Source organism: Scatophagus argus, chromosome 10, assembly GCF_020382885.2.
Source record: "Scatophagus argus isolate fScaArg1 chromosome 10, fScaArg1.pri, whole genome shotgun sequence".
NCBI lineage: Eukaryota > Metazoa > Chordata > Actinopteri > Scatophagidae > Scatophagus > Scatophagus argus.
The window spans coordinates 13,405,087-13,432,775 of NC_058502.1; the positions used below are offsets into that span (position 1 = coordinate 13,405,087).

General features: G+C 38.4%; 1 protein-coding gene across 4 annotated transcripts in view; it reads right to left on the reverse strand.

Moving 5' to 3' along the window:
* The window catches only part of eys (eyes shut homolog), a 157,291-nt gene that overhangs the window by 98,977 nt on the left and 30,625 nt on the right, over nt 1-27,689 (reverse strand). For 3 of the 4 annotated variants that reach the window (XM_046400985.1, XM_046400984.1, XM_046400987.1), the window contains exons 9-24: nt 26,326-26,465; nt 24,502-24,665; nt 24,093-24,346; nt 22,777-22,881; nt 19,189-19,311; nt 17,359-17,472; nt 15,365-15,487; nt 14,721-14,834; nt 13,884-14,117; nt 12,747-12,869; nt 12,546-12,659; nt 10,416-10,529; nt 8,903-9,016; nt 6,651-6,662; nt 5,461-5,658; nt 3,632-3,753 (exon numbers count right to left, since the gene is read on the reverse strand). In XM_046400985.1, coding sequence (XP_046256941.1) covers nt 3,632-3,753; nt 5,461-5,658; nt 6,651-6,662; nt 8,903-9,016; nt 10,416-10,529; nt 12,546-12,659; nt 12,747-12,869; nt 13,884-14,117; nt 14,721-14,834; nt 15,365-15,487; nt 17,359-17,472; nt 19,189-19,311; nt 22,777-22,881; nt 24,093-24,346; nt 24,502-24,665; nt 26,326-26,465 — 2,168 coding nt within the window. The remainder of the gene's footprint in view (nt 1-3,631; nt 3,754-5,460; nt 5,659-6,650; nt 6,663-8,902; nt 9,017-10,415; nt 10,530-12,545; nt 12,660-12,746; nt 12,870-13,883; nt 14,118-14,720; nt 14,835-15,364; nt 15,488-17,358; nt 17,473-19,188; nt 19,312-22,776; nt 22,882-24,092; nt 24,347-24,501; nt 24,666-26,325; nt 26,466-27,689) is intronic. The other variant, XM_046400986.1, reaches the window with a different exon arrangement.

The following is a 27,689-nucleotide window of genomic DNA, read 5'->3' on the forward strand; positions in this document are numbered from 1 at the left end:
TGATTAAATACATCTCAGTTTTCTCAAAAATATTGCAGAATAAAGCCTCCCACTCAGAAAAAAATCTTTCCTGTGGAAATCTGTTTAAACTGTGGAAGAAACATGCTTGTCTTAAATGTTCACATTTCTGCTATGCAGATGTATTCCTTCCACCACCCACCAGCTGGATAATATGCAAGTCTGTTTTTTTCACGCCATTCAAGGTATATGGTACAAGCTTTTATCAAGCGCACAATATTACCACTGCATATTTTGTGTGGAAAGGAATTTTCACAGACAATCAAACATGTAAATATGCCTGATTTAGATTTGTCAGAATGTCTTTCTATATCCAATTCATATGCAGGTTCTACTGTACATCGAGAAACAGATTTACACAACCCCGTAACCATGTGTTACAATCATGTATTTCACAAAGAGCTGGCTTCGCCTTTTGAGGGCCCTATCTCACACCCAACCATAGTACTATCACCTGTTACCAATGAATCTGTTTACCTGTGGGAGTTCCAGTGTTTGTGATCAATCCACAACTTTTTCCAGTCTTTTGTTGGCACCATCCTAATTTGTTGCAATTTCTTTTTTTTTTTTTTTTTTTTGCTGTCATCAAATTTAAAATCAGCATATATTTACAAAAGTCAATGAATATGATGAGATTACAATGACATATATTGCCTTTGTACTTTTTTCAATAGTCTAAAAGGATGAGCAAATAATCACATTCTGTGTAATTTATGATCGACACAGTGTTCGAGCTTTTTTGGAAACAGGACTGTATGTAGTTCCTACCCTTGCTACTCTTTTTTAATTTTTTCTTTCCTGCATTAAGACTGAACTGCTCCTTCATTTCATTGTTTCAGTCTACATTATGATAATTATTAACGGCATGGAAAATGAATGGTTTGTTGTCTAGTACTTTCCAAGGCAGCAGTTTAATTTAAATCACACTTTGCATACAGGATGAAGGCAGTCATATGGTCAAGGGTTTTTCAGGATTCCTCACTGCCAACATCCTGTCTAAAGGTCTTGAGTGCTGCTGGTTGAATGCATGCTAATCTGTATTTCATACACTGGAGCGGAGCCGTTAAACTTTGTCTGATATAATTTGTACACCGTGGGCCCTATGGTGTTGGTGGTGGTGTGTGGGGGGGGGGATGCCGTCATCTCATGATAAATTAGATACCTCCAGGAGACTCCAATTCCTTACCCCTGGCAATAGAACATAATCTCATTTTTGCTACTAAGTCACCTTCAGGGACCGCAATTCTCCAAAATAAGCTAAAGCTCTGTGGGACACAGTGTTCAGAGAGAGGAATAGCTGCACTGTAAACAAGACTATGTGAAAGGGTTTCCAAAAACTGTTTGAATAATGAGTTGAGGGAAAATTTTATATTATCTCTCTCTCTCTCTATATATATATATATATATATAAATGTGTGTGTGTGTGTGTGTGTGTGTGTGTGTGTGTTTTGCAGCTGCAGCAGATCATAAAGGACACTAAACAGTGTCCTTTTGTCTTTGAAATTTTGAGTAATTAGTTTGTAATGTGTCAGACAGGATTCTGTTCTGGGATGATTCTGAAACCTTTTCATAGAATTCCTTGTAGACTATTTCATAATGTAGAAAGGAAAAATTAACATTTGTCCTTCGTTTATCCTGAAATTGCTACAGTGTCGCTTTACTGAAACCAATAAGTCTCAATAACCACACGAGAAATGTTAGTTTGCTTCAGGTAGCCTAGGAATATAGAGAGAATCTTATTTATTTATTTATTCTTCATATTAAAATATAAAAATACAAGATGTTGGCGTTAAAACCTTAAAGCATGATCTGGCAGTTCATAATCGAGATCCAATAATTTTTGACAAAGGTTATTTGTTGAATAAAATATAGACCATTAATGAGCAGTTTCAATGGAGGAAGTTCACTGCCACAAGTTTTTTCTGAAAGTTCATAACTGGCTTGATAATATAAACATTTACAGAAATTTATTTGTCTTGTCTCATCTTCCTCCACTTATCTGAGTCCGGGTCGCAGGGGCAGCAGCCTCAGCAGGGAAGCCCAAACTGTCCTCTCCCTGGCCACTTCCACCAGCTCGTCCGGGGGGATACCAAGGTGTTCCCAGGCCAGATGAGAGATATAATCCCTCCATCATGTCCTGGGTCCGCCCCGGGTCTCCTCCCGGATGGACATGCCCAAAACAACTCCCCAGGCAGACGTCCGGTGTTCTATTTTACATGCTATTTTTTCAATATAAATACTTCAGAAATATTTTTTTGCTTCCCCACAAGGCTCCTCTGGGACTCCACAGCTCAAAACGGAAAAAATGCAGTTTTTGTTAAGTAGATCTCATCTTTCTTAACTACATTATGCACTCATTTTCAAGAGCACAGTCTTACTTTAAAGCCAAACATTAGGTGTGGACTACACACCAGAAGTGATCTGTCTTTGTCGAATGGAAAGGGAAAAAAAAAAAGCCAAAGACTTTATCTGTGACACATCTGTTTCACTACTGCAATCTGTTAGCAAATAAGCAGCTGTTGGGAAAAGGCCCCTGGTACTCATTGCACAGTTTGTAAGCAGCATGCAGCTCCCAAGGACTTTTTGCAGCTGCAACAGATCAATGTTATTGGCTTTAAAAAAAAAACACTAAAATAACTACAGCAGTAGAATTGTGCCTTGCAAAAGAAGGTCTTAAGATGTTCCTTTAAATCCAATTGTATGCATTTTCAGCCCACGTTTCACAAACCAAATTTTCATTTGTCATTTCAACAAGCGAATCAACTGTGCCCTGCAGCTAAAAATCAAGTCTTTCTTTTTTAGCCTAAATTTCCTACTACTCAATTCAAAGTATGCTACATTAGCTTAGCTAAGACTGTTTAAGCTATGACTTATCGCGTACAGACAATACAAAATGATTATATAAAAACCACAAATAAAGAAATGAATCAACTGTAGTGCTTTCTATGTGTTTTATGATATATATTTAATCCTAAAAATTAATGTTTAATCACTCATCGATGGACACTTTCACCAGTCTGCTTTCATATTTACTTAACCCATTTTAAACCGCAGTGCTTCATCCCCAGGTATACACTGGTAACCTTTTGGTCATTCTGGCACATTTAAAGCTCAGTCCGCAAGGCATAAATATAATTGGCCTGATTTGTCTATTAGGGAGATACAATAATAAGATATTACTAGACATTTCCTGTTCTTATCTTGTTTCTGCCAGAAACCTAAAATTTGAAACATACTTGCATCTCCTCATGCTAAATAAATTTCCCAATAAGACCAATAAAGTCTGCCAGATCTGCCTGCAATATACCGAACCAAGAGCCACACAGCCATATTTCATTGTTCTATTAATCCGCCACTATTCATGTTAGTGCACTGTTGTTTATATCTTACTGCAACAGAAATGCTTTCAAACATAAACTGCATGACAGTCATTGAAGATTATAGGCAGGGCAGTGTGTGATTCAGTTGCTGTCGATATTTTATGACAAACAGCGGTGTTTTAAATGGGTTAATAACTGTAGTGATTTACAGGACGTTGGGCCATTATAAAACCTTTTTAAAAGCCATGATATCATTGCATTACACTGCTTACAAACAAAAAAAGTGTACTTACCAGATGAAGGTCCTTACATACTGAGTTGGGACCACACAAACTGTTCACGCAGTCATCAGTGTCTTGCTCACATCTCAGCCCAGCATAACCAGGATTGCAAAGGCAGTAAAAGCCATCTACAACTGAAACAAAATCAGCAGGACAGTTACAGCACCTTGCATCATAAATTAATTCACTCTTCTCTCAGACGGCCCTATTAATGTACTACATATCTACACAGATAAGTGCTGATTATGAGCATAAAGCACAATCACCCACTGTGATTTAATTTTTTTTAAGGAACATGAGCATTAAAATAAATGACCTTTGCTGTACCACTCCAACATGTTGTTGCTAAATCTATGTGACAGGTTACCTAATTCTGCATCAGTCTGGCAGAGTTTGACACCATAACCATCTTTAAATGAACCTGTCTGCAATGGCCATTCAGACTTCTTTTCTTTAGCTACTTCCCTTGTCCCCCATCTGTACTTATCCCACTCACTCTCAATGAAAGCCTGAAAGCCCGGCCATTTCTTTTCACACTCTCAACACACTTTCAACCCACTGAACGAGAAAGGAAAGAGGTGCGACAGAGGCAGACAGCCCATTTCAGAACCATTCTTTATTCAGATGTTACAAATGTGCCAATTTCAGCCATCAGAAGTTAGAATCTCCCATGTCTAATACTCCATTCCTTCCTCTCTTTAATTATTAATGATGTTAAAGCGGGATGCATCATTCTGTTTCTCCAACACAACACTGGTGAACAGGCAGCCAGTGACAGAGGTAATTGCAGGAGTGAATTTATTACTTCCCCAGTCAGGGTCCCAGGATTCTTCATTATCCCAAAGATTTACCACGTAATCTATGCTGTCACTCTGTCTTGGTGCGTGTAGCTGCTATTACTCTCATTAAATGCTTTAGGTCCTGGGTGGCAGCAGCATTACTCATCTCAGCCACTGTAGCTATGCTGTGCTCTCCCTGGTGGCTGGCTGGCTGCTGCTGAGCGCTGGCCAATAGGTCCTAGAGGCCTGCCTCACTAACCTAAGGTGAACTGACTGCGCTCTAGATTAGTCAAGACAGCTGGCCGAGGTCTAATGTAGCACACTGAAGGACAGGAATCTCTGAGATAGTGATCCACTGCAATCAATGTGTTGTTCAAACATCAGCCGGTTGAAACAACGCTGGCAGGATTGGTTGAGATGCTATGAAGGCTGGAAGGTTATACCACAATATTTTGTTACTGAGAGAAGTCAAATTTGACTCACTATGTACTATGCACAACCATAACATAGTAACAATACAGACTAGACATAGTCTAGTCTGTATACTAGACATAGTCTGTATTGTTACTATTGTTACTTCATAGAAAATATAAAATTGCATTGCAATCACTGACTATCTGGTGATAAATAATCCTTAACCTTTAGATTATTATTTTGATCAATGAGCTTTATAATCACATATGGTAGAGATGGACTACATAGGGGCAAAATCTTATCAAATAGCCGCATGAGGAAAAAAAAATCTGTCTTGAGCTTTGATTGTATTAACTTTATCATTTATCAACCATTATTAAAATTAAAACACAACATCGATGCTTAATTGATTTCCTTTTCCTGTTACATTAAGGAACTAATCAAACCTACTCCAGCAGGTAATGTCCTAGATCCTCACATCAGATGGAATAACTCTACCTTTTATTAGCTACAATGGTGACCCAATTGAAACCCACCCGACAGACTGTTAATGAGCAAAACCAAATCTGACATAGTCACTGCATGTGTGTGTGCTTCCATTTTGAGTGGCTGTTATAACGCATGCTGGCAAGATAGGCTGTTTCTTACCATCATAGCAGAAGCCGTGAAAACAGGGGCTGGAACTGCACTCATCCACATTGATTTCACAGCGGGGGCCAGTAAAGCCCCGGCGACAGTGACAGCGGAAACCCAAAGGGAAATGGTCCTGATCCAACTCCTCCACACACACTGCACCATTCTCGCACGGATTGCTGGCCTCACAGGGTAAGAACTCACAATTGTGACCTGAGGTGAGGCAAAGAAAGACACACTGGAGAACCATCCAGTAGACAACAATTTGTGCAGAAATACAATGGAAATGCATGGAGTTAGTAAAGATAAAGCCTACATTGTATGTTTCCTTGAACATGACTTAGTGGTAGAATATGTGCTGTGCTGAACAGAGAGGAAAACAGACCAACAGAAAGACATAAAAGAAGGCTAAAAGCTCTTTCAACCGCAGCTGATCCCGTTTTTTTGTATTGTAATTCACTGACATTTTTAGAAATAATTTCTTACAAATCTTGCCTCTTCCTTACGCAGCACTTTCTCCTTTAAAATACAGCTTAATGTGAACTACCAAAAGTGATAGACACCACAATACTTGCAGTCATTGGTGCAACATACATCAAAACACTCAAGATGCTGTTTTAGTTGCATTTGAGCACTGTTAAAACAATTGCAGCTTTAATTATCTGCATTTCAGTGTCATTAGAAACATCAGAAATTCAATAGCTGGTGTTATTACAGATCCTAAAATATTGCAAGTCTTGTGTTTCCGATGCAGCAACTACCAGGTGAAGTTCTGAATAGGAGTTATGCTCCATGCTGATTTAAAACAACCAATACAACAACCAACACCTGTGGTTGTGTGTCAGTCAATTTAATGAGTAATGTGCTGACTGAAAGTTACCTTTTGCACTACTGAGAGTTTTGTGTCAATATATTTAGCAAATTGGTCTTGGTGTTCAGACAAGTTAAAGTACCAGACATCATTACATTCAAGTTATGCGTGAAGAAAACATTGTTTGAAGAAAATCACTTTCTCAAGCATAACAAAGAAAGATATTAAAGAAAAAATAAATAAATAAAAGAAAGAGCATGCACATATACAAATTCATCTCACAAAGCAAGTGCAGAACATCAGTCAGGCCAAGCAATGTACGTTACATGAGTGAACACAAAAAAGGCCAAAAAACATGCAAAAACAGACACAACACCGTGGTTGTGTCCCCTACCTCTGATCATTTCTGTAAAAGAGCCACATGAAGAAAGAAAAATATTTTGTTACTCAAACTAATTACATGGACATTTGGTGGAAAAATTGTGATATCTTTAATTTTGTGACATAACAGCTTGCCTTTTCTTTTATCGATAGCTTCAAGTGGACCAGACAATACTTACATTTCACTGTCTGAAAAGGGTTGCGACATTAAAGCGCTATTAAGATATATTTTGATAGAAACATTGTAATGACTCTCAGGCCAATCTCATCAACAACCCATTCTACAAGCTGTTTGCAGCTTTCAGCATTTGAGTCTCAGCCGCTTTCAGAAACTCAAGGAAAGGAGTGCAGAAATGTGTCCACTGCCAAGATCCTTGTTTGTATTATCATGCACATCCTGTGGGACCCTACCATTTTGAGACACTGAAGAACAACATATGTAATGTATATATACAGACTTGGACTTAAATCAAAGAAGACAAAGAATTTCCTTCAGACACACATCGCTTCTCCGGTTTGTGATCTCTAAGAAGGAAGATGAATGAGATGCTGACTGAGTCTAACAACAATCTGATACAAATCAAAGCTTCTGCTTATTGTAGGATGGAGTGGAAAACTTCAGCTACAATGTGATTTGTGCAGGTTGAGACCCAAAACTGATTATTTTGAGGTGATAAATTGCTTATGGCACACACATAGTTATCACATAAATTACATACTGCGCTATTTTGCTTCAATAATGTCAAATAAAGAAAATAAAACAGAAATCGGGATGAACTCATACAGGCACTCTGAGGCAGGTTCTCTATCAGAGCATACAGTATTTGTATCAAATTTAATTTCCAGTTCCCTTTACCTTTGACTATGAAGCAAACACATCCTGATATACCCACTACTATGCCTTACAGCAGCAGTGGGATTATACAAGTAATCAAATCTGCCTCATTTCTGACGGATTTTCTATACTCCTTTGAATTATAGCTGAGGACTTCCATTTTCATTTTCTCCAGCACTCTGAATCTGTCTCTTTACACTCTCAGTCTGTCTTTGAAGTGCCTTTTTGTAAATTCCATATGCTTTTTTCGGGAGTCATTTCCTCCTGGCCACTGTGCTATAAAGCCTGGATTTGTGAAGTGCCGCCCTGACTGTTGTTCTTCCAGGAAGATCCTACAGCCAACGAGCTCATTAGATCCGTCAGAGTGGTCCCTGGGTTTTGACCAAGGTCCTTCTTGAGTATTTGCCTGGTTCTCTAGGATCAGTGTCTCTAGTATGGATAGATGGATGTTTTTCACATTTATTAATGATGGAGCCCATGAAATCCCGTTACAAGATTTTTATCTCCTGACAGTTCCTTCGACTTCATGGCAGAGTCTCCAACACTCAAAGTCAACAGTGAATCTCTAATAATGACAAACAGCGTGTGTTTTGCTGCAAACCACATCTGGAAAAAGCAGTCATTACAAATAGAAACAAGCAGTGCCAACAATTCAACATCATAAAAAATCTGGTAGTTTAAGATGGTTTTATGTTTGATCATTTGTTTCTGCAGGTCCAAGTGGTACAGCACAAGCTAAATCCAAAATATTCTTTTCACTACTCAGTAGAACTGATTAAATCCTAATAATTTTACAGTTTAATAATACAATTTCTAAATGTTTTGTTTTTTACAGTAAAATATAATCCAGTAATTAAATGATACACATACTATACTCATTAGTGTCATTATCGTGTAAACATTAAACACATAAATGTGTGGTAAGCCAAGAATTTAATGATGAAAATGGTACAATTTAACCTTGATTAATTAGCGATGGCCATTATAAAATATCATGAGGAAAACTAGATCGATGGTGCGACTACAAACAGTGATCATTCATTAAATATGGTCTCAGCTTTTCAACATGTCCTAAAATTGGAATAGCAATGTGAGACTGAAACTCCTTCACTGTTGGTACAATTATCCATTACCTCAAACCACCCATCAGCATGGGTTTCCTATTGATATGCAATGATAATGACATTCAGGGACACTACAGTAGTCCTTTCCCCTGACTAAATGATGGAAGTTGTTACTGGTGTGGCACAAGTCCCCACCATAGCTTATATCTCCCTAACTACTCAGGTTTTCTTTATTTAAGCATAGATAGCAAATGAAGATGTACTCATCTTGTTGAGACATGTGACGTGGATTTAGACAGGTGAAAATAACGGCATGTGAAGTTAATTAACTTTGCTTTTTGTCCCCATTCCCTCAGTGCTCATTACCTTTAAATGGAGCCACACATTGGCAGATGTAATTACCAGGCTGGTCAATGCAAGTGGCTCCATTCTTGCAGGGAGACGAAGCACACTCATCAACGTCAAGTTCACACTTTATACCTTTGACAGAAAAGAACACACACTGATAAATATATTATATCGAAGGGTCACTGACATAAAGTTTAGCAGCTCTAAAACAGTCAGTTTAAATCACCAAACACATCACTGTAGGTGCTATTGGTTGGCCTGCAGGCTTGTTAACAACTTGTAAACTGAAGCAGCAGTTGAACTTATTATAACAACATAAACGTGAAATTACCGGTTTTGAGTTTTTTCTTTTCATTTTGGTTGTTGGTTGTGATTTCAGTTGTTGTGATCTTAACACCATATATACAGATGATGAGAACACCGCAATGTAATGCTATAAAACTTAAAAGGGTTCCCCATGGTGCTGCAACAAGGTATTAAACAGCAAAGAACGTTCTCACAGCAAGACCTCCATTTCTGATATAATTCCTGAACATTCAAAAGTTTTCTTCAACATATCATTCATACAGATGGAAGTGGGTAAAGCACTGCAACTAGTTTTATATGTTCATATGAATCCTGCTCTGTGGGAATGATTAGCAATTAATAGGAGAATGTTACTGTGTTTGATTTTTCCAGGCAGAAATATATCATCTTTGTTTGAATCTACAGTCATTATTCATCTTTGGCATCTCAACCCCACACGGATGGAAACAATTAAATAATATAATAAAAATAATTATGCAAGACTTCAAAATGTGTGCTGCTATCTCTGTAATATTAAGATTAGCTGCTGAAGCCTACTGACTTCACTTAACACAGAACTCACCTGTTTCAACACACATGCATAATTTATGATGTGATTGTCTGAATGTGTTGTTTTAATTGGCACCATACCAACACAAATGCAAAGCAAACATTTTCTAAATGTAGATCGGTGTATCCATACCCTAAAATAACTTCTCAAATGACATAAGGCCAGTTGCATCCAGTAGGTAGCAGTGAGAATGCAGTGTGGTGCGATGCCAATATGCTAAACTAAAATTCCTACCTAAGAGCCAACCTGTGGGGATGATAAATGTAGCTAACGCTTGAGTGCCTAAAACTGCAGTTCCTCAAATGGTGACTTGAGGTTGGCTCCAAAAATGAGGTGATCCCCATAGACTCCCTTAAGAAAACTAAAGCAGATTTAAATACGTTTACAGTCTGGTCCAAAAAAAATAAATAAAATAAATGTTTTGGTCTTCATAGATAGTTTCCCTGTTCATAATCTACAGAGCAATAGCTGTCTGATAGGCTTCATTCAGCCCCTCTCAGCTTCACCCACACTCCACCTTGTTATCCTGTATGGATTAGCCAGGAGTTAAGCAGTAATGCCAAGCTTAGGAATGGCTCTCCTATGAGTGACTTTCCATGTATTACATTTCGTTAATAAAAAACCAAAAAACTCATTACCCAAATACATAAAGGTTAACTTCATACATTCACTAACCTGTAAAGCCAGGCATACAGACACATCCATAGCCATGAACAAGGTCAACACAGGTGGCATTGTGCAGGCAGGGTGAAGGCGTGCACTCATCTATGTTGACTTCACAGTAGTCCCCTGCAGAGACATGACATTTAAGAGTCAGAGTTCACAAATGTCCAAAGAAGTGCCACACTGTAACTTTGATTTGTGAACTTTTATGACTCATACCCAGTTTTCCACTTTCCCTCAACTTAGTGACACATATGTTGCATCTGACTCTGAGGCTCTTCGCGTAGTATTTGAAATTTGATGATTGGTGACATCTCGAATCCCTTGGTTACAGTATATTAAGATAGTTGTCACAAAAATTAACTTAAGCCAGATATTTCACGCGGAATAAACAACCTTTTTTCAGACAGCTAAATTAATTTGACATTGATATTTTGTTTTGAATATTCAACAAATGGGGGCTTTAAATCCAGATGACAAAGTTTTAACTGTTCAACAAATTTACGGTTCCTCAAAACAAAATAACAACATCCTCTACGGTATATATGTAGCTGATGACACAAAGAATTGTTCACGTAAAACAGAATACAGAATATAGATCTAATCAGATCAGCTGTACACAAAATAAACCACATGATTAGTGTGTGTGTGCGCATGCGTGTATGATTATTTTACTCATGTGTCTCTGTAAGCTTTGGATGATGTGGCTTTTAGTATGAGATGTTAAGACAGGAAGAACTTTGAATTACAGCAACATCCCATGTAATACAGCTTACTGCTTATACTTGTAACACTACACAGTATATAGAGCTTGTTTTATAGCCTAATCGCCACGTGGCCTGAAGGTTGGTATGAGGTAAATGTTGACACACTGATGTCCTCTGGATGGGATGTTGCCAATACTGATGTTCATTTCAGCCATAAACATGGTGGTCTTTTTGAAAGATTTTGGAACAAGCAAGACTTTTCTGAATCCACTTATTACTGACAGGAATGCAGCTTCAGCAAACCCATTACAGCAGGTTTGCTCACTGAATGTACACAGATCATTACTTTGTCTCGGTTTGTGATCAGATGCTTAACAGCTCACACTGAAAAAACGAGCAGCTTACCTTTTCATAATTTAACTCTAAATCAACTGTGTTTAGCCTCAATATTGGTTAAACATCTAGGGCCAAGCAAAAACTAACACTAACACTCTTTATGGGGTGCAATGAACACAGCAGCCTCTAAAAGTGAGAATCAGAAAACTGTATTATACAATATAAATTTCACTACAAAAAAACAAACACCTTGCACATTAGTTTGTACGAATTTTTCTCTAATACAAACTGTATAAGCCACTAAGTATTTATGATTTTAGCTAAAGAACGTACAGGAAATGCACAAAAGGCGTGTTTAATCTAAGATACCCGCACGATTAAGCACATCACACACACTATGAGCACAGACAGCCATTTTCCTCATCACATAAAAAATTCTGCCCTGATGGGATTTCTGCAGCTCCCCTGTAACTGTACTTCAATAAAATGTTTCCATTATTGAGAGGCATCAAGGTTGAATGGAATGTCATCAAAAATTGTTTGTTGCCATAAATCTTAAAAATGTGCAGATTGACAGCCAGTGTAACATACCTTTCCCTTCCTAAAACACCTAGCACCTGTAGTTCAAGCAGAAGTGTACCAAAAGCTATGGGAAAACCCCCTCTGATTTTCCTGAATTGTAATAATCACTATTCAAAATCTGGGATCATTTACAGCATGGACGCATAATGGGCACCCAGGAATGCTATTTCACTTCTTGTTCTGCTGTAATTGTAGCTCTTGGAAAAGTTTTACTGCAAAATGAAAAATTTAGGCTTTGTTGTTCATTCAAGTTTCACACCTAGTTAGTCATATAGATCACTTGAGGGTTAAGTGACAGTTAAATGAATAATTCAATTAAATAGTTTAAAGTTTTGTTTCTCAAAGTCTTAAAATGAGACCACATTTCCTGAAAACTGCTGACATGAATTACATATATTCTCCCCCTAATCTAGATTTTAAATACATTTTTGTCTTCACATTATTTGCCTGCTTGGTGAGCCCGACCACACCCACGTAAACCATAACACACAATCACGGTAAGACATGTATCACACACCTGTGATTCCAGGAGGACACTGGCAGCTGAAAGAGTTGAGCTCATCAATGCAAGAGCCTCCATTGTGACAAGGCTGGCTTAGACATTCATTCACTTCAATCTCGCAGTTATTTCCTAAGAAAGTATGAAAGGCGCAAAACATATTGACACTTTGCTTCTGTGAATAAAATGCCATTTAACTCACCAAGAATACTCACTTACCAATAAATCCAGGTGCACAAAAGCAGTTGTAGCCAACGAGACCATCTTTACAAACGCTCAGGATTCCACATGGATTTTCTTGACAATCATCAATGTTTATCTCACAAAAGTGGCCTGTTAAACCTGCACAGAAGAAGACAAGATGTTACGTAGGATTTCTCAATTTGAGGGGGGCTACAACTGTGGGGTATTTTATATAATATATAAAAGCTCTAGTAATGATCATGTGATTAAACCTTAATGACTATTATACAAATAACAACTATCTGATTATATGATTTATATTCTCAGCAAAATGTGCAACTACCATATTATCAACTAATGACAAAAATTTACCACAATCAGAATCAGAAATACTTTATTGATCCCTGGGGAAAACTGGATAAAGAAAGCTGCTTTAAAACTCGAGAAACAAAATGTAAGTTTTCAGGTCAAATACTTTTAACAATTACTTAAATAATAACTTGTCCATAAAATTTACAGTAATTTAAGTAATGGATAAAAAGAAAATTCCCTTGGAAAGTTTTTGACCTCTAATATGGAGAAGTGTTGCTTTGTGGATGGGTCATAGCGTTGTTTCTACATCCCGCACAAGGACGCATGTGCACGCAGGATTATGCAGGTGCAACGCTACAAATTTCTGCTGATGACGTTCTTGCTATTTCACTTATAAGTGAACTTATAAGCTGAGAAGAAACTTAGAGGGTTATCATTACAGAAAGTCCAAATTCTAATTATTTGAATGTTGTAAATAATTGTTTTGGATCTTTGCTATGCAGCTAGGCAGTTATTGATTATTCCTTTACTGTCCTTTCTAATGACACTACATTCCTTAGATTGTAGCTTTTCCTTTGACAAAGTATCGACAGAAGACTTTTGGATCTTAAGTGGGTAAACACTTATTCCAAGCATCATCGCTGCTTTGAAGTCAGCTCACAACCTGATGAACTGAGCCCTGACTTACACATTTCATAAGGCTGTTACGTGTTGTTGCTTAAGGCCAAAGAGATTAGACTCCCACAGAGAAGGAAGCTGAACAAGGAAAAGCATCAAACTAGGAGTGTGTCTGCAATGTGCATGATTCATTCGAGGAATTGCCTCCATTTGAAACAAGCCCCTTCTGGATGTTGCATCTACCTGGTAGACAATCACACTTGAACCCTCCTGATAGATCCACACACGATGAACCATGTTGACACAGCCCATCAACACAGTGGTTTATAGGTGTTTTGCAGTGCTGCCCGGTGTACCCATGTTGACACACACATCTATAAGTATTTGCCAGCTCTTCACAGTGGAGAGTGCCCTCAGGGTCGCAAGGATTTGACACACACTGGTTCACCGATGAGGAGCAGTCATTGCCATGGTATCCTGTAAGAGGTGGGATCAAAGAAGTGATTGATGTGCTGTGCTGTGTACAGTATGCTCCTGCCTTCCCACGTCTGGCGCACAACATAGATTGTGATTTCAAGTAATGCCATCACTGCCAGTGTTTTTCTTCCCTGCTGATTTACATATTTTACCCAGCCAGAGCCTAAAGCACTAAAACCAAGGAGGGATTTCAGCAACAGTACACAACCTAAAGAAAGAAAACTGTGTTGTGTGTGGCTTTATTTTTTTCACCAATTGTAACTAATTTGTGGATTTGTATGTGTGCTCTTTAATGGTATTCACTTAGAGGCAAAAGCTGTTTTGGTTAGAACACAGTAATCAACAACACTAATATGTTTTCACATGCATTAAGGGATGAAATTGAAAGAGAGGGATTCATATTGCACAAGCCAAGAAGAGCACATGACAAGTTATAATGGTTAGATAGCTTCATATTATTTTTTACTCAGCATATTATTGCACATCTACTTCTCCTGGAATTACTGTATCAAGGGCTAAATAACAAATGCTACACTTGAAGTATATATCAAAGCAAAGATTGAGCTTAACAAATTCTAACACACAAATGTGCCTCTTTATTACCTGGAGGGCAAATACAGCGTATTTCTCCAATTAAGCTGGGGGGGCACGTTCCTCCATTTTTGCAGAACTCAAAATCTGATGTGCATGGGGAGACAGGCGTGGAGCAATTCTTACCTGAAAAGTAAATAAACATTCCTAACTGCGCTCTACAGAGATAAATGTTTGTACTTTAAGTGTCTTTCAGAGGCACATGTAATTGATTTAATCTAAGTTTCTGCCTGCTTGTAGCATCACAGAGTAAAAACTAAGACACCCTTGTTACGAATGAATGAAGGTTCCATTCACATCATACCAAATATAAAACTGGAGAGAAAATCAACTCATGTTAGTTTGTACAGCTAAGCATACAGTCAATATGAATCATTATTAACGTTTATGTTCCTGTGTAGGCTTCACCTAAAGATAAACAGCCTCCCTTTTCTTAATCAACATAGTATCATTGGATGAATACGTTCTATATTCAGTTTCTACGAGACAAGAAACAAAGATATTTTTATAATCAGTCAGCTGCAGTCAATAATTGGTGAATGAGTCCTCACATTAGACAATGAGATCACTTTGATGGTTATCACTGCCAAAGAGTCATCACTCTGCACTATTTCATTAAAGCCTAAGCTATGAAAATGATGACACAGATAACTCACCAGCAAAGCCCAAAGGACAGATACACTCATAGTCTGCAACCAGGTCAATACATGTGGAATTATTGGCGCAGTATCCATGGACACATTCATCATAGTTGATTTCACAGTTCAACCCCCCAAACCCTGGTATAAAAAGAGAAAGAAAAATCTCATCAGAGATGGTGGGTGAATGTCAGTAAACACCAGAGTTGAAAGGATACTAATTAGTATCAAATTTCACCCAATAGTAATTTATTGCTGTCATGAATTTTTGCATGATTTTTCACTACAAGCTCATCACAAGTAAACAAACACATAATATGGAGACTAGGCTGCACCAGTTTCTATTTGTGGAGATAAATTAGAATTTGTCATATTGTGTGGTCTACTTGATTAACAGTTTCTGCGCACATTTGATATTATGAAAATAAAAGGTTAAAAGTCATGAAGTAAAAGTGAGTGCTTCCAATTTCTGACATTTTAGTCCCCCATAAATATATTCCACCGCATGGTCACGCTACAAAATGACTATCATTAGCACTGTCACACACGGCAGCTACAGGAGGCCCATGACTAATGCTTGGCTATCAGCATCATCGGTGCAGGTCAAATTCTCATCATTTCTCAAACTGACCATGGAACCAATTTCCACCTCTCTCCATGTCATAAAATTTGACAATTATCCTGACTTCATTAAAAATGCATAACAGTCTTCACCCGCAATCAAGGTTTAATCAGAGGTATGTCTCACAGGTAAGAAGTCAGCTGGACCAAGAAATTATTGCAAAAATAGCTGAGATTTATTCCTTCTTATGTCAAGGACGTGAGTCACAATTTCTGATGGGATGATTGTAATGTGACGGTAGAAATTTAAAGCAAGTGTTCGTTAGCCTATTTTCCTGCAAGCCAGGAGAAAATGTGGCCGGCAGCGATCAGCATCATGTGCTACATTTTGTTTTGCAGAGCACACAGGTTTTCATTCTGAGCAAATACTCCAACAACAAGTTCACCGTTTACTTCCTGCTCTCTGGCTCAAGGTTTGCTAATCAGCAAAGTCACCTGTTGTGTTTGGTCAGGATAAAATTCATGGCGCTCAACCGCCATGGCTGCACAGGTACTGTGATAAACTTGTTGTTGTCATCACACGGTGGACATGCTGTTTGAGCAAAAATAAGATAAGGACTAAATATCTCTTCCACTGGTGCAAAAACTGTTGAATCCTGCATTCACCAGTTGCATGAAGATAGTTATCCATGTTTTGTTTAGGACATATTGCTCCAAACTGAGTCTGCAGATAAGAAAAAGTCTTTCTTGAAAGGCAGTCTCTTTAGTTGATAATAATTTATTCATTTGGATGCTATGTTTTTGAATGTTCATACTATTCTGAGGAGATGTTTTAGCAGGGGAGGGAGGTCTGGGCACTGAGCTTTGGGTTCTTGAGTTCATAAAGTTGGCTTGAGGAAGATCTAAGTTCTGTTATTAAAACAATTAGAAACATAATCCATTTTATTGCATTAGATCTGAGAATGGAAATTAGTACTGGTGTTCAAAACCTTTTATTTAGTTTACATATTTATCTAGTACTTTAAGTGTTATGAAATCTTGTGAACAATAATACTGAAAAGGAAAAAGTAAGAGCTGTGGCTGCATTCACTTTGTTTCTGAATGCTCTTTTTGGATGGGTTTTTCCTTATATGACCGTTGGAGCACCGAATGGAAGAAGGTCTTGGTTGTTCAGATGAACTGTATGTGCAGTAGAAATAGCTAAGTGTCTTTTGTTGTTTTGTTGTCTGCATTTGCTCATTTATCCACCAGAAAAAGAAAGAGACCACCCAACAAGAGAATGGAAAAAGAATCTGTGTTTAAGTATGTCTGAATGGCTTTTCATTTAAGCAGGGGGCATAACTTGAAGGCTGAACCTGGTTGCCTGCACGTTTAAAAACCAACAAAGATCTGAATTAGCCACATAATCATATCATCTCCACTGTTGGGGAACTAATTGCACTCCAACTTACCCTCCAAGCAGAAGCACTGATACAGGTCAATGCCATCCACACAAATACCACCATTCTGGCATGGCTTTGACTCGCACTCGTTGAGATTTACTTCACAAAATGACCCTCCAAACCCTGCAGCATATATAAAAAAAACACTGTTATTGGAATCCTTTTGCCTGTTTCATTCCTCAGCTAATTAGGATCAGCATGACTTTGTTTTCACAAACAAAAGCAGGTTTTCAAAGCTTGTATTGATTTAAAGAGCTTGTTGGGCACATGCAGACTCAGCTCACTGGATCATTTAATCATGTTTAATAAGAGCCAGTCATTGCCCTTCTGATTTATTACATTAAACAAGCCCAATCCAGTGATTTTTAACATCAAAGTCAATCAATACACAAAGGGAACCACATGAAACAAATAACATGCATCAGTGCACATGTGTGAATACACTCACACCCCGTGCACACACACACACACACACACACACACACAGCCCATTAATGAGACGAAACGTGTCACTGTGTACAACGTGGATGTTTCACACAGTCAGCCAAGAACCAAACAGAGCAGGGGATGCACCCTGAGAAACTCTTCACTGTTACGAAAGTGGGAAAATGGATATAAAAAGAAAAGTCAGACTAAGCAGTTTTCCTCAAAATAAAAAAACAACACAAAAACAAGAACAACAAAATAAATAAATAAACAATGCTGCATTGAGAAGCTTTTCTGTCTTGGTTGTAAAAACAGCTAAAAATGTGACCCTCAAGACAGTTTGATCACTGCAAACTAAAACTGGAGAAAACTTTCCTCAGCATCTTCCATAACGTTACTGGTTCATATGAAACATGCAAAATCCATGTGTGTGGGGTGGGGGTGTGCAGGGCATAAATAATGTGTTTTCGAAGCCAACACTGTGACCTGAAACATCTAGACAAGACAGAATATCACTGCTTGCCCTTGAGAAGTGATCTGAAGAGAGCAGCTCGCTGCAGGTTGCTTTCATTTACATAAGAAATCACTCACAATCCTTCACTTTGACATGTACCCCGCATAAGTGAAACAGGAGTAATGGAGTTACGGTTATTGATTGGGTTACATGAACTTCTGTGTTACAGCCTTTCATTTGAAAAGAGATAGCAACGCTGGTGTGGAGTAGCGTCAGCTTATGATTGGCTTGGCAGGAAAAATGTTTTTATTTCAAATAGCATAACTTTATCCAGGAATGAACTGCATGACTTCCTGTGCTTGTACATACACTACAGGAACTCTGTTCTTTATTATGGATCCTTGACTTTCCACACTCTGAAGCCTGGTTACTCCTGGTAAGCTTCAGAATACCTAACAGTTCAAGCCTCTTGCTATTGTCACTGCTGGTAGCTGCTGCTGTGATAACACTGCCATCTTCACGGAGGTGAATCAAAGGGACTTGAATGACACACAAAGAGATTTATGTTTTTTGCAGAAATTGTCAAATGAATCCCCGTCAGTCGGCTTAAGAATGACATTATCGGATGGTTATGAAGGTGTTTAAACACCGTGTGCCAGTTTTGAGACAACAGCACGCAAGAAGGACTCTTGTGCAGTCTTGATCTGATAGAGCAAATAAACTAGATGCGCTGTTTCATTTTCATTACCATTTCACTATCATTTCTTCATTTAGCTGCTAGAGACAGCTCAATAATAACTGAAGCTGCAGTACATTTACTACACAGCGACACACTCCTTTTAGAAAAGAGAATGTAGGCAGTCAGCCTGAGAAAATGTTCTTTGTCTGGCCATGTGCTCATTTCCCACCTGTTAATACACCTGCAGGACAAATATAGCTGCTGCTAAAGGTTTGCTCACCTCTTTTACATGTGCAAGAGACATTCTGTCCACCCTTAGTCTCAGCGCATATTAACGTGTGTTCACTGCACATTCCAAATGAGCAAAGGTCAATATCCACGGAGCAATCTTTTCCCTTGAACCCTGCAAGGAAAATCGAGTTACTAGTGGTGAAGAAATATTCAGCCAAACCCTGGGAAATGAGAAATACAGCTCAGACGAGACCAGCAGCACACATTACACAACACATATTTATGTGGTCGTGTGTTTTATTAGGCAAAGACACCTTTTCTTTAGCAGATTAATGGGGGTATTGATTCTTCTGGCTGAAATCTACCTGCTATGCAGTATGCTAATTGAGTGAATCATTGACAGAGACCCACCGCACCAAACTGATCTATATCACATTTATCTGCCCCACCAAATGCATGTCTGCATGTCACTGATAGATACCCATGTCAATATCTATTGTTGTAAATAATGCACAAACAGATGGTGTGACTGATACTCATTACATGTGTTTGTACAAATAAAGATAGCTTAAAAGAAAAGTCCTGAAATAGATTACTGTGTGGGGTTTTTTTTCCACTGACATCACACTGTTCAACCTGTGCTTTTAATAAAAAACTATTAAAAAATAAATAAAAAAAATAAGATTGCACACAGGCTGGGAGTCTCTCCTTATAGAGTCAGAGAATATTTGAATTTTTTGAGTAAAACGCTCTAAAATTCTCACTCATCCTAACCAAAAACCTCTTTAAACTAGAAGCTTCTAAATAGGAAGATTGCACCCATATCCCCATCACATTAATCTGTCTGCAGTCGCTGCCTGCAAAGTAGGTCTCACTCTCAGGCAAAGGAGTGAAATATTTCAAACATCACTTACGAATGCAAATCCCTTTTATCAAGACTTGAATATACACACAGGACAGGTGTCACATTAGATTATATAGTTCCTGCTGTAAGCACTCTTCACTTTCTTTACATTGTAACCTGTATCCAGAGCAACGTGCTTTACATCAACACATCTATCTAGATGTTTGATGACCTTCCGACTACCCTTTTCTTGTCATATTATGTATTGCCTTGACTAGTTAATGGACAGCTATTGCCTCCAACAGAGTGTTTCAGAAGTGTTTAATAACCAATTGTGCATGCAATTCACTCTGAGGCTAATGTTGCATGAAGGAATGTCACATTTACAGTGTCACCATCTCCAAATGGGACTCCCTGTTCTGTCTGACAGCTACCAGTGGCTCAGCCCAACTCTTGCTGCAGAAAGTAAGGCAGAAAGTGAACGTTTGTCACATTATCTCAAACTGCACAGTAGTAACAAGGTGTAATGTGATGTTCTGCTGAATACATTAAAGAAGAGTCCTCATACACTCATGCTCAGTGGTTAATGACAACAGCCATGGGTCATAACTATTCCTTGGCTCTGAGAACTGCTGTTCATCGACATATTTAACTATTTGCCATCAACAACGTTCTGGTAGTTTCACTGAGCTGAAAAACTGGAAATTATCTTCATGGATGGAAATCACTAAACTCACTAATCACTTATTTAATGAATAAAATGAGAGTAATGGTTATATAAGATAATTAAATCTGCCCCTCCACAAAAGAGTTCTGTGTTTCGGGCCTTTGTTGGTCTGTATGTAGGACAGCAGAGCAAACAGCATACACACTTCAATGATTTGGTGTAAAGGCAGGTACACCAGGGAAGCATTGATTAGTTTTCAGTTCTGATCAAAATCTTACAATGTGTCTACTTGTATCACCTCAGAGTTTCTCCTAAGCTGAAACATTTTAAATCTTTGCTGAACTGTGTCTCCATTAGTCGCTCTAAATTTCACTTTATCTTTGCTAAACTTGGCACACAAATTATTGGGAGGAGCCATTGAAAAAGGCAGTTGATGATGAAACATCTTGAGTATTTTCTTAACGTTGGCTCCCTTTATGCATCTTTATGCATCTGCTACGCCTGAAAACTATGTCATAGAAGTTGAATTTGAAAAAACTACCAATCCCGATGTGGGTTTTGATAGAAATTAAAAATTTGTACTTTCTGTCAGTAAAGGAACAATTTTAGAGGACTTTACAACCTTGGCTTAAGTATCCCTGAGACTTCTCAAGTATATTTCTTTTATAATTCCTGTCATAATAATAATTAAGAAATGATGTAATAATAATAGTGTAATACACAGACATACTGCAAACAGGAATCTGTGACAGGAAATGCAGGACTGGAAAATACTGATAGTCTTTTCTGATTCTTCTTGTGTTTTTGTAGGAAGAAGCAAGCAAACCTGACAGGTCATTTATCTAAGTGAATTTCTGAAAAGATAAAGTGATCAAAATCACCTGTCTATAAATCTGTCAATGAAATCAAACAGTAATGGAAGCTTTCCTGACACATTGGTGGTCTGGTTTTGCCCAAATTTAATTTGAGCAAAAGGCAGAAAAGCAATAAGAGCAGATTATTTACAGTGATGCAATTGCTGCATCCGTAATGTCATAAAAACACACCATGTAACAGGTGCTGTACATGTTTCAAGGCCGTAAATGTTTTAATGACTTCACCCACATATGTGTTGATTTATTGTCAGTAAAACAGAGGCACATTTGGTTGAGTTAAAGGAACAGAGAGCCTAAACAAGATGCACAGTGACAAGAAAACAGCAGTGATATTGTTTCACTACATCAAATTCAAAGAGCCTAAGCACGAAGGTCGACTCTCAAACAATACAAAAGTAAAATATCCACAATAACCTGTGCAGTTCCTCTGCCTTTGTGGAATGTATTAAGGAAATAATTTTCCAAAACAGACCAATCGCTCAGTGAGTGTGTCCTGTCAACACCTATGTCCTGTGGATTTTATTTTTCAAATATTTGCCTGTAAATCCTGTTCTGTGGATTCTGACTGTTTACTACTGAATGTGACATTGGACCTGTAATGCCAAGTGGGCTGGCTGCAGCATTCTGACTTGTGCAATCAAGTAGTGATTAAGTATTTTATTACCAGAGGGCATAGTAAAATCAGCCGCACACTGAGAAATGCCACCCTCTATTACGGACTGATTACGGATGCTTTCTGGAACATGTGCTATAAAATGTCTAACTTAAACAAAATATGTAAAACATGGTGTTACAATTAAGGGGCAACGTTGAAATCTAAATCTCAGCCTAATTGAAGAAGTCATGTTTACATGCATCACTGCTCAGCGAGATAGGAAACAGTTGTTGTTTTCTTCACAGGTTTATTGATGTCAATTTTAACCTTGATTCTAAAAAATAAAATGTGAAAAACAACTGAGTTCGAACCTAACCCATAAAACAGATCTATTACTTCTATTCACTTGTGTAGAGCGTTTTTAGATGCTTATTTTAGCCTGTGTTCAAATGTTCAAAAGATCGGGGTGACTGATAATTCTTCTGTTTGCTATCTTTGGAAGCATACCCTGAACAAAAACTGAAAAATGATCAAAGTAAACAAGTTTGCATGTAAATGTACAAAGAATAATCTTTCTACATATTCCCAAGGTACAGTATACAGAAAATTAATATCATGATATTTTTGTAAACATGTACCAAGTACTTGGTACTTACCAAGAGGACAATGACAAATGTAGTCATTTATCAGATCCATACACGAGCCTCCATTTAGACAAGGCTGCGACCAACAATCATTTACATTCTCAGAGCAGGTCCTTCCTGCAGGATAAAGAGAGAAACAAACCATTTTATGTCACAGGTAATACAGTTTAAAATGTGCTTTAACTAATACATTTTCATGTCGCTGTGGACATTTAATAATTACTGCATGATGTGAAGCTCTAACGCATGAATAATAATTCTAAGCACAAAAACATTCATAACAGATGTGGCACAAATTTCGGTTTATTTTCTCAACAATGAGCGGCACCTGGTTCATTGTAGACAGGATTTTATTTCATGAGGCAGTGATTACCTCTAATTCACCTGGCTCGAAATGTGATTGAATGATTATGTGTTCAGCGCGTTGCAGCTTGTATGTATGCACAAACGGTGGATTCGGGTTTAGTATCCTCTGGGCAACAGTTAGATATGGAATTGATTTAGGATTTTACTGACAAATTTAAAGCTCCACTAGGTATGGCCTCTGGCAGTATTTCAGAACTCTTAGTTCTCTAAGAGCCAGAGAGCTCACAGAGAACTAACAGCCTGACATCCTCAGGCACTGCTCTTCTGTCTGCACTGCTGTCTACACCAAAGGTAATTGTACCTTTGCCATCATGACCCCATACACCGGCCAATGCTCTGTTAATCATGTACTGTAAGATACTGACATAATTAAGGTAGTCGCTGACTGTACATTCAGACTAAATATACTGCACACGACACACCTTGTACTACACACTATGATACTGAGAAACATCATTATGTTGACCAGTAGTAATGAATTAAACTGCTTGCACATGACTGCGCCACTGTTTTAACACACTAGATGGCAAATAACTGTTACATGTGCATTATTTCAGTAATTTTACCTGTTTATTTCCATTCGATTGGCATTATTAGATAATATTAATAGGACTTTTCTGCAGTACCGAATCTGCAAGATTTAACTTAAGTGATCGTAATTAGCAAAGTCAAAAAAAGTCAATTTAGCTTAAAAGACATTTGGTAAACATAGCACAGGTGACGCATAAAAATCCTAGAAATTGGCGTTTCACAATAACATTCAGTCAATTCCAATTTTCAGTCTATTTCTATCATATGTAAGGCAACTTGCATATTTTCCCTCAACACTGACACACATCAAATTTCAACATGAAAACAACTTAATTCTGATGAATTTTCTGTGTGAATGCTGCATATTTCAATTGGCTGGCCATACTAAAAGGCTGCAAATAGGCTCACATTCACATCAGATGGTCTCATACCCTCAAACCCTGGGGGACAGTGGCACCGATAATCACTGATTAGGTCCACACAGGTGGCACCATTTGCACAGGGGAAGCTGTTGCACTCATTTGTTTCCAGTTCACAGAGCAATCCTTCAAATCCAAGCATGCAGCGGCAGGTAAAGTTGTACTGCTGGTCCAGGCAAAGACCATGTTCAGAGCAGTGGTGGCCAACGCAGTAATCAATGTCCTCTTCACAGTAGATGCCTGTGTATCCTCTGGGACAAAGGCAGCTAGAAACAGATTAAAGAGAATTTTTTAATACTGTATAGAGTAGGAGGAATTCTTTCAAGCCTGAAGGAAGAGAACAGTAAATGTCACAGCTTTTACAATCATTGACATTCTGGTGCCCAGATGGCCCGGAGACAATCAAGATTTGAAAACTCACCTGTAACCATCAATCTCATCCACACAAGTGGCTCCATTTTGACACCAATGTCGAACACAATCGTTGACATTTATACGGCAGTTCTGACCAGACCAACCAGGAGCACAGACACAGGTGTAGCTACCGGCATTGTTCAGCACACAGCGTCCTCCGTTGGCACACTGCTGTTGATTCAAAATGGAGCTGTTACATACATATGTCATGCATTAAAAGGCAAACTGCTTCATGTGCAGGAAATGAAATCATTTCATCTTGTGTGATTATGGCTTAGATTGAACAGAGCAGAATCTGGTCAAAAATATAACCGTAATTTTACAGTGCGACTCCTCATCATTTCTTGCTTCTGGCTGCCTGAGAATGAACTTCATTACAGCCACATGATTCAGTCATGAATACCGATTCATGCGTTATACATGGCACACTCAGTACTCTGCAGCATCTACGTCATGTCTTACAGGACAACATCAATGGTCATTGAAGGCTAAAACTCTCAAGTGTTGTATGTAGCAAAACAGACACTCCTGCTTGCTGGTACATGTGTGTATATATAGCAGAGGGAAAACAAAGGGGCAGAGGAAGAGCTGGCTTATGAGAAGGTGTATAATGCAGACATCATGGCATTTCTGTAAGGGGGCCAACACAAGCCTTTCTCCACAGTAAGCGATCATCTCCATCTGTCATCTGAAGAAGCTTCTCTCTTTAGATTTGGTTGCTTTTTTAAAAAATGCAGAGGGCCTATTCATTTACATGTAAAGAAACACAAATACAGACATTCAGGCAAGTCTTCAGGTGTACTCATCTGCGCCAGGTGGCAGCGGCATTTTCAGTGTTGTAAATGTGCTCCCCTTGTGCATGCCAAGAGCAAAAGCCCTGTCAAACAACCACACATTTCCAGCTTTGTGTTCTTCCACCATGACTGTCTAAAAATCTGGAAGTTCCAAGCTGAACAAGGACATAAAAAATGTACTTCACTGATTTTAAATATGCAGCAGACAATAGGTCTATATTGTCACTCACCAGCTGTGTTTTTGTATTTAAAGCCAGGTTATGGGTCTGAATCCATTACTTTACATTTATTGGTTCTTTTATGTTTCAAATGTATCATTTAAAGTCCTGAGAAAGCAGAAAATTCCCTCATTAGTAAAGAATTTAATACAGCTTTCTCCCCTTGTAAACCACCACACTCTACAGCTTCAGCACCAGCTGATCACTGTGTTTATGGATTATCGCATATGCTGTCAATCTTCCTGTGGGATTTATGCTTATTTTTATCCCCATGTACAACAAAGGATTATCCTACATTTTAAAAATAAGATTTTGAGTTCATATTTGATACCTCTTCACTTAAGTCTTCAGTGTTGTAATTCATCTTGTGGCGACAATCCGCAGATCTCTCGCTGGTTACTATGAATAACTCTGAATATTCCCTCTCTCTTACTTGAAAGTGACAGTGTTTAAACCCAGAACAGACTGTGATTTCTGTAAGTTCTAATGCTAGAGTGTCACTGCTTGGAAATGCATTCATAATGTAGCGTCGGCTCAACTGGATATCAGTGTGATTGTTCTGGTGAGTTCTGTGCTCTTATATGACAAAAATGATCAATCAGCAAGTGGAACCTTACATAAAATGTCCTCATTAATTTTCTTGTTACGGTTGCCTGCTATTGTGAGAATACTGGGGAATGCACAGAAACTGCATCAACAGAAAAACACAGAAGAAAAAGAAGTCTTCAAACACGTGTAAGAGTATGAGGGATACTTGGGGAACAATGGCTACAGAACAGCAGATGAGGATAAATGTTCAATTAAATTGATTTCACCCACTTGAAAGTTTTGAGGGCAGGGTACACGGCAGGTATATTCAAGACCATCTGGGAGATCCAAACACTGAGTCTTTGGTGGACATGTGCTGTTGGGAAGAGTACATGCATCTATGTCGACTTCACAGTTCTTTCCCAGAAAACCTGAAAGGAAAGATTTCATAGAGTTTATTTATTTGAGGCGTGGTTGACTCATGACTTTGTACTAATCTAGGGCCTCAATCGAATTTTAAACTTAACATTCAAATTTCTGGGGTTTTTTTCTCCACTGCTTTTTAATCTAATCCCTCTTCTTTTTGCTCTATTGATTTTAATATACTCATATGTAACCTTTATTAGATGTGTGGGAGACAAAAAAAAGGGGGTTGGTTAGCATCACAGCAGACACTCACCCAGAAAGGAAACCTCTTATTTAGGTGGTGTAATTGGAAATAATGCCTGATTGATGATACATTTGGCATAACAAATAGCTGAACGGATCAAGAACTGACAATAATCGATTCTGCAAGCTTTAGGAGAGTGACGACTGTGCATGAATTTAGTTTTACAAATGCACTGTTGTTGAGGAAACAGCATTATTGAGTTGGTACAATTTTAAATGCCAGGTAGGACTTGCCAGGTAGGAGAGAAAAGCAGTCATAGACCAACAATTTCCATCCGTGTCTCAAGATTTTGCTTTCCACTGTGGTCCAGCATTCTGCAGATTATTTCCTAACATTGCAGAACTCACTTCACCATGAGAAGATGCAGCAGATGAGGCATATGAGTGGAAGAGGCTTAGGTTTGCTGAGATAACAGATGAGATTTAGTAGCAAGGCTGGAAAGCCAGGGTACGCCCTGTGGAATTTCGTTACCATGGATCTGTGGCCACATCTAGTACCAGTTTACTTAGGGAGTTAGGGATTCATGATCAGGGATTACGGCAGGCTGCAAAGGCAGCTTCAGAGGCAGGCTGAAAAGAGCATCCGATGGCTCAGGCTGGAAAGAAAAGGCACCAGCTTGTGTGCAAACGATGGATATCTGGCTCATGTTTGAGATAGGAGATACAGCAAATATCAGTGTCAAGTCAGTGGTCAAACAAAACTCCATACTCACTATATAATCTTCTTACACATTTAAGAGCGTTTTTTTAGTGTTGGTCCAGAAAGTGCGATTTAGGATTACAGTTAATATTAATAGTAAAAGGGCAAGTACAACCATCATAGGTACATTTGTGAAACATGTATGGTAACAAACAGTGTGGATGAGCACAGTTTTGATCGGTGCTCTGAGCAGGTGTAACGGGGGCGGTGACTGTAGAGCCTGCTGGGGTATCGTGGGTCTAATTCAACTTGACATCTGTGATAGGAGGCTCCCATTTGATAACCC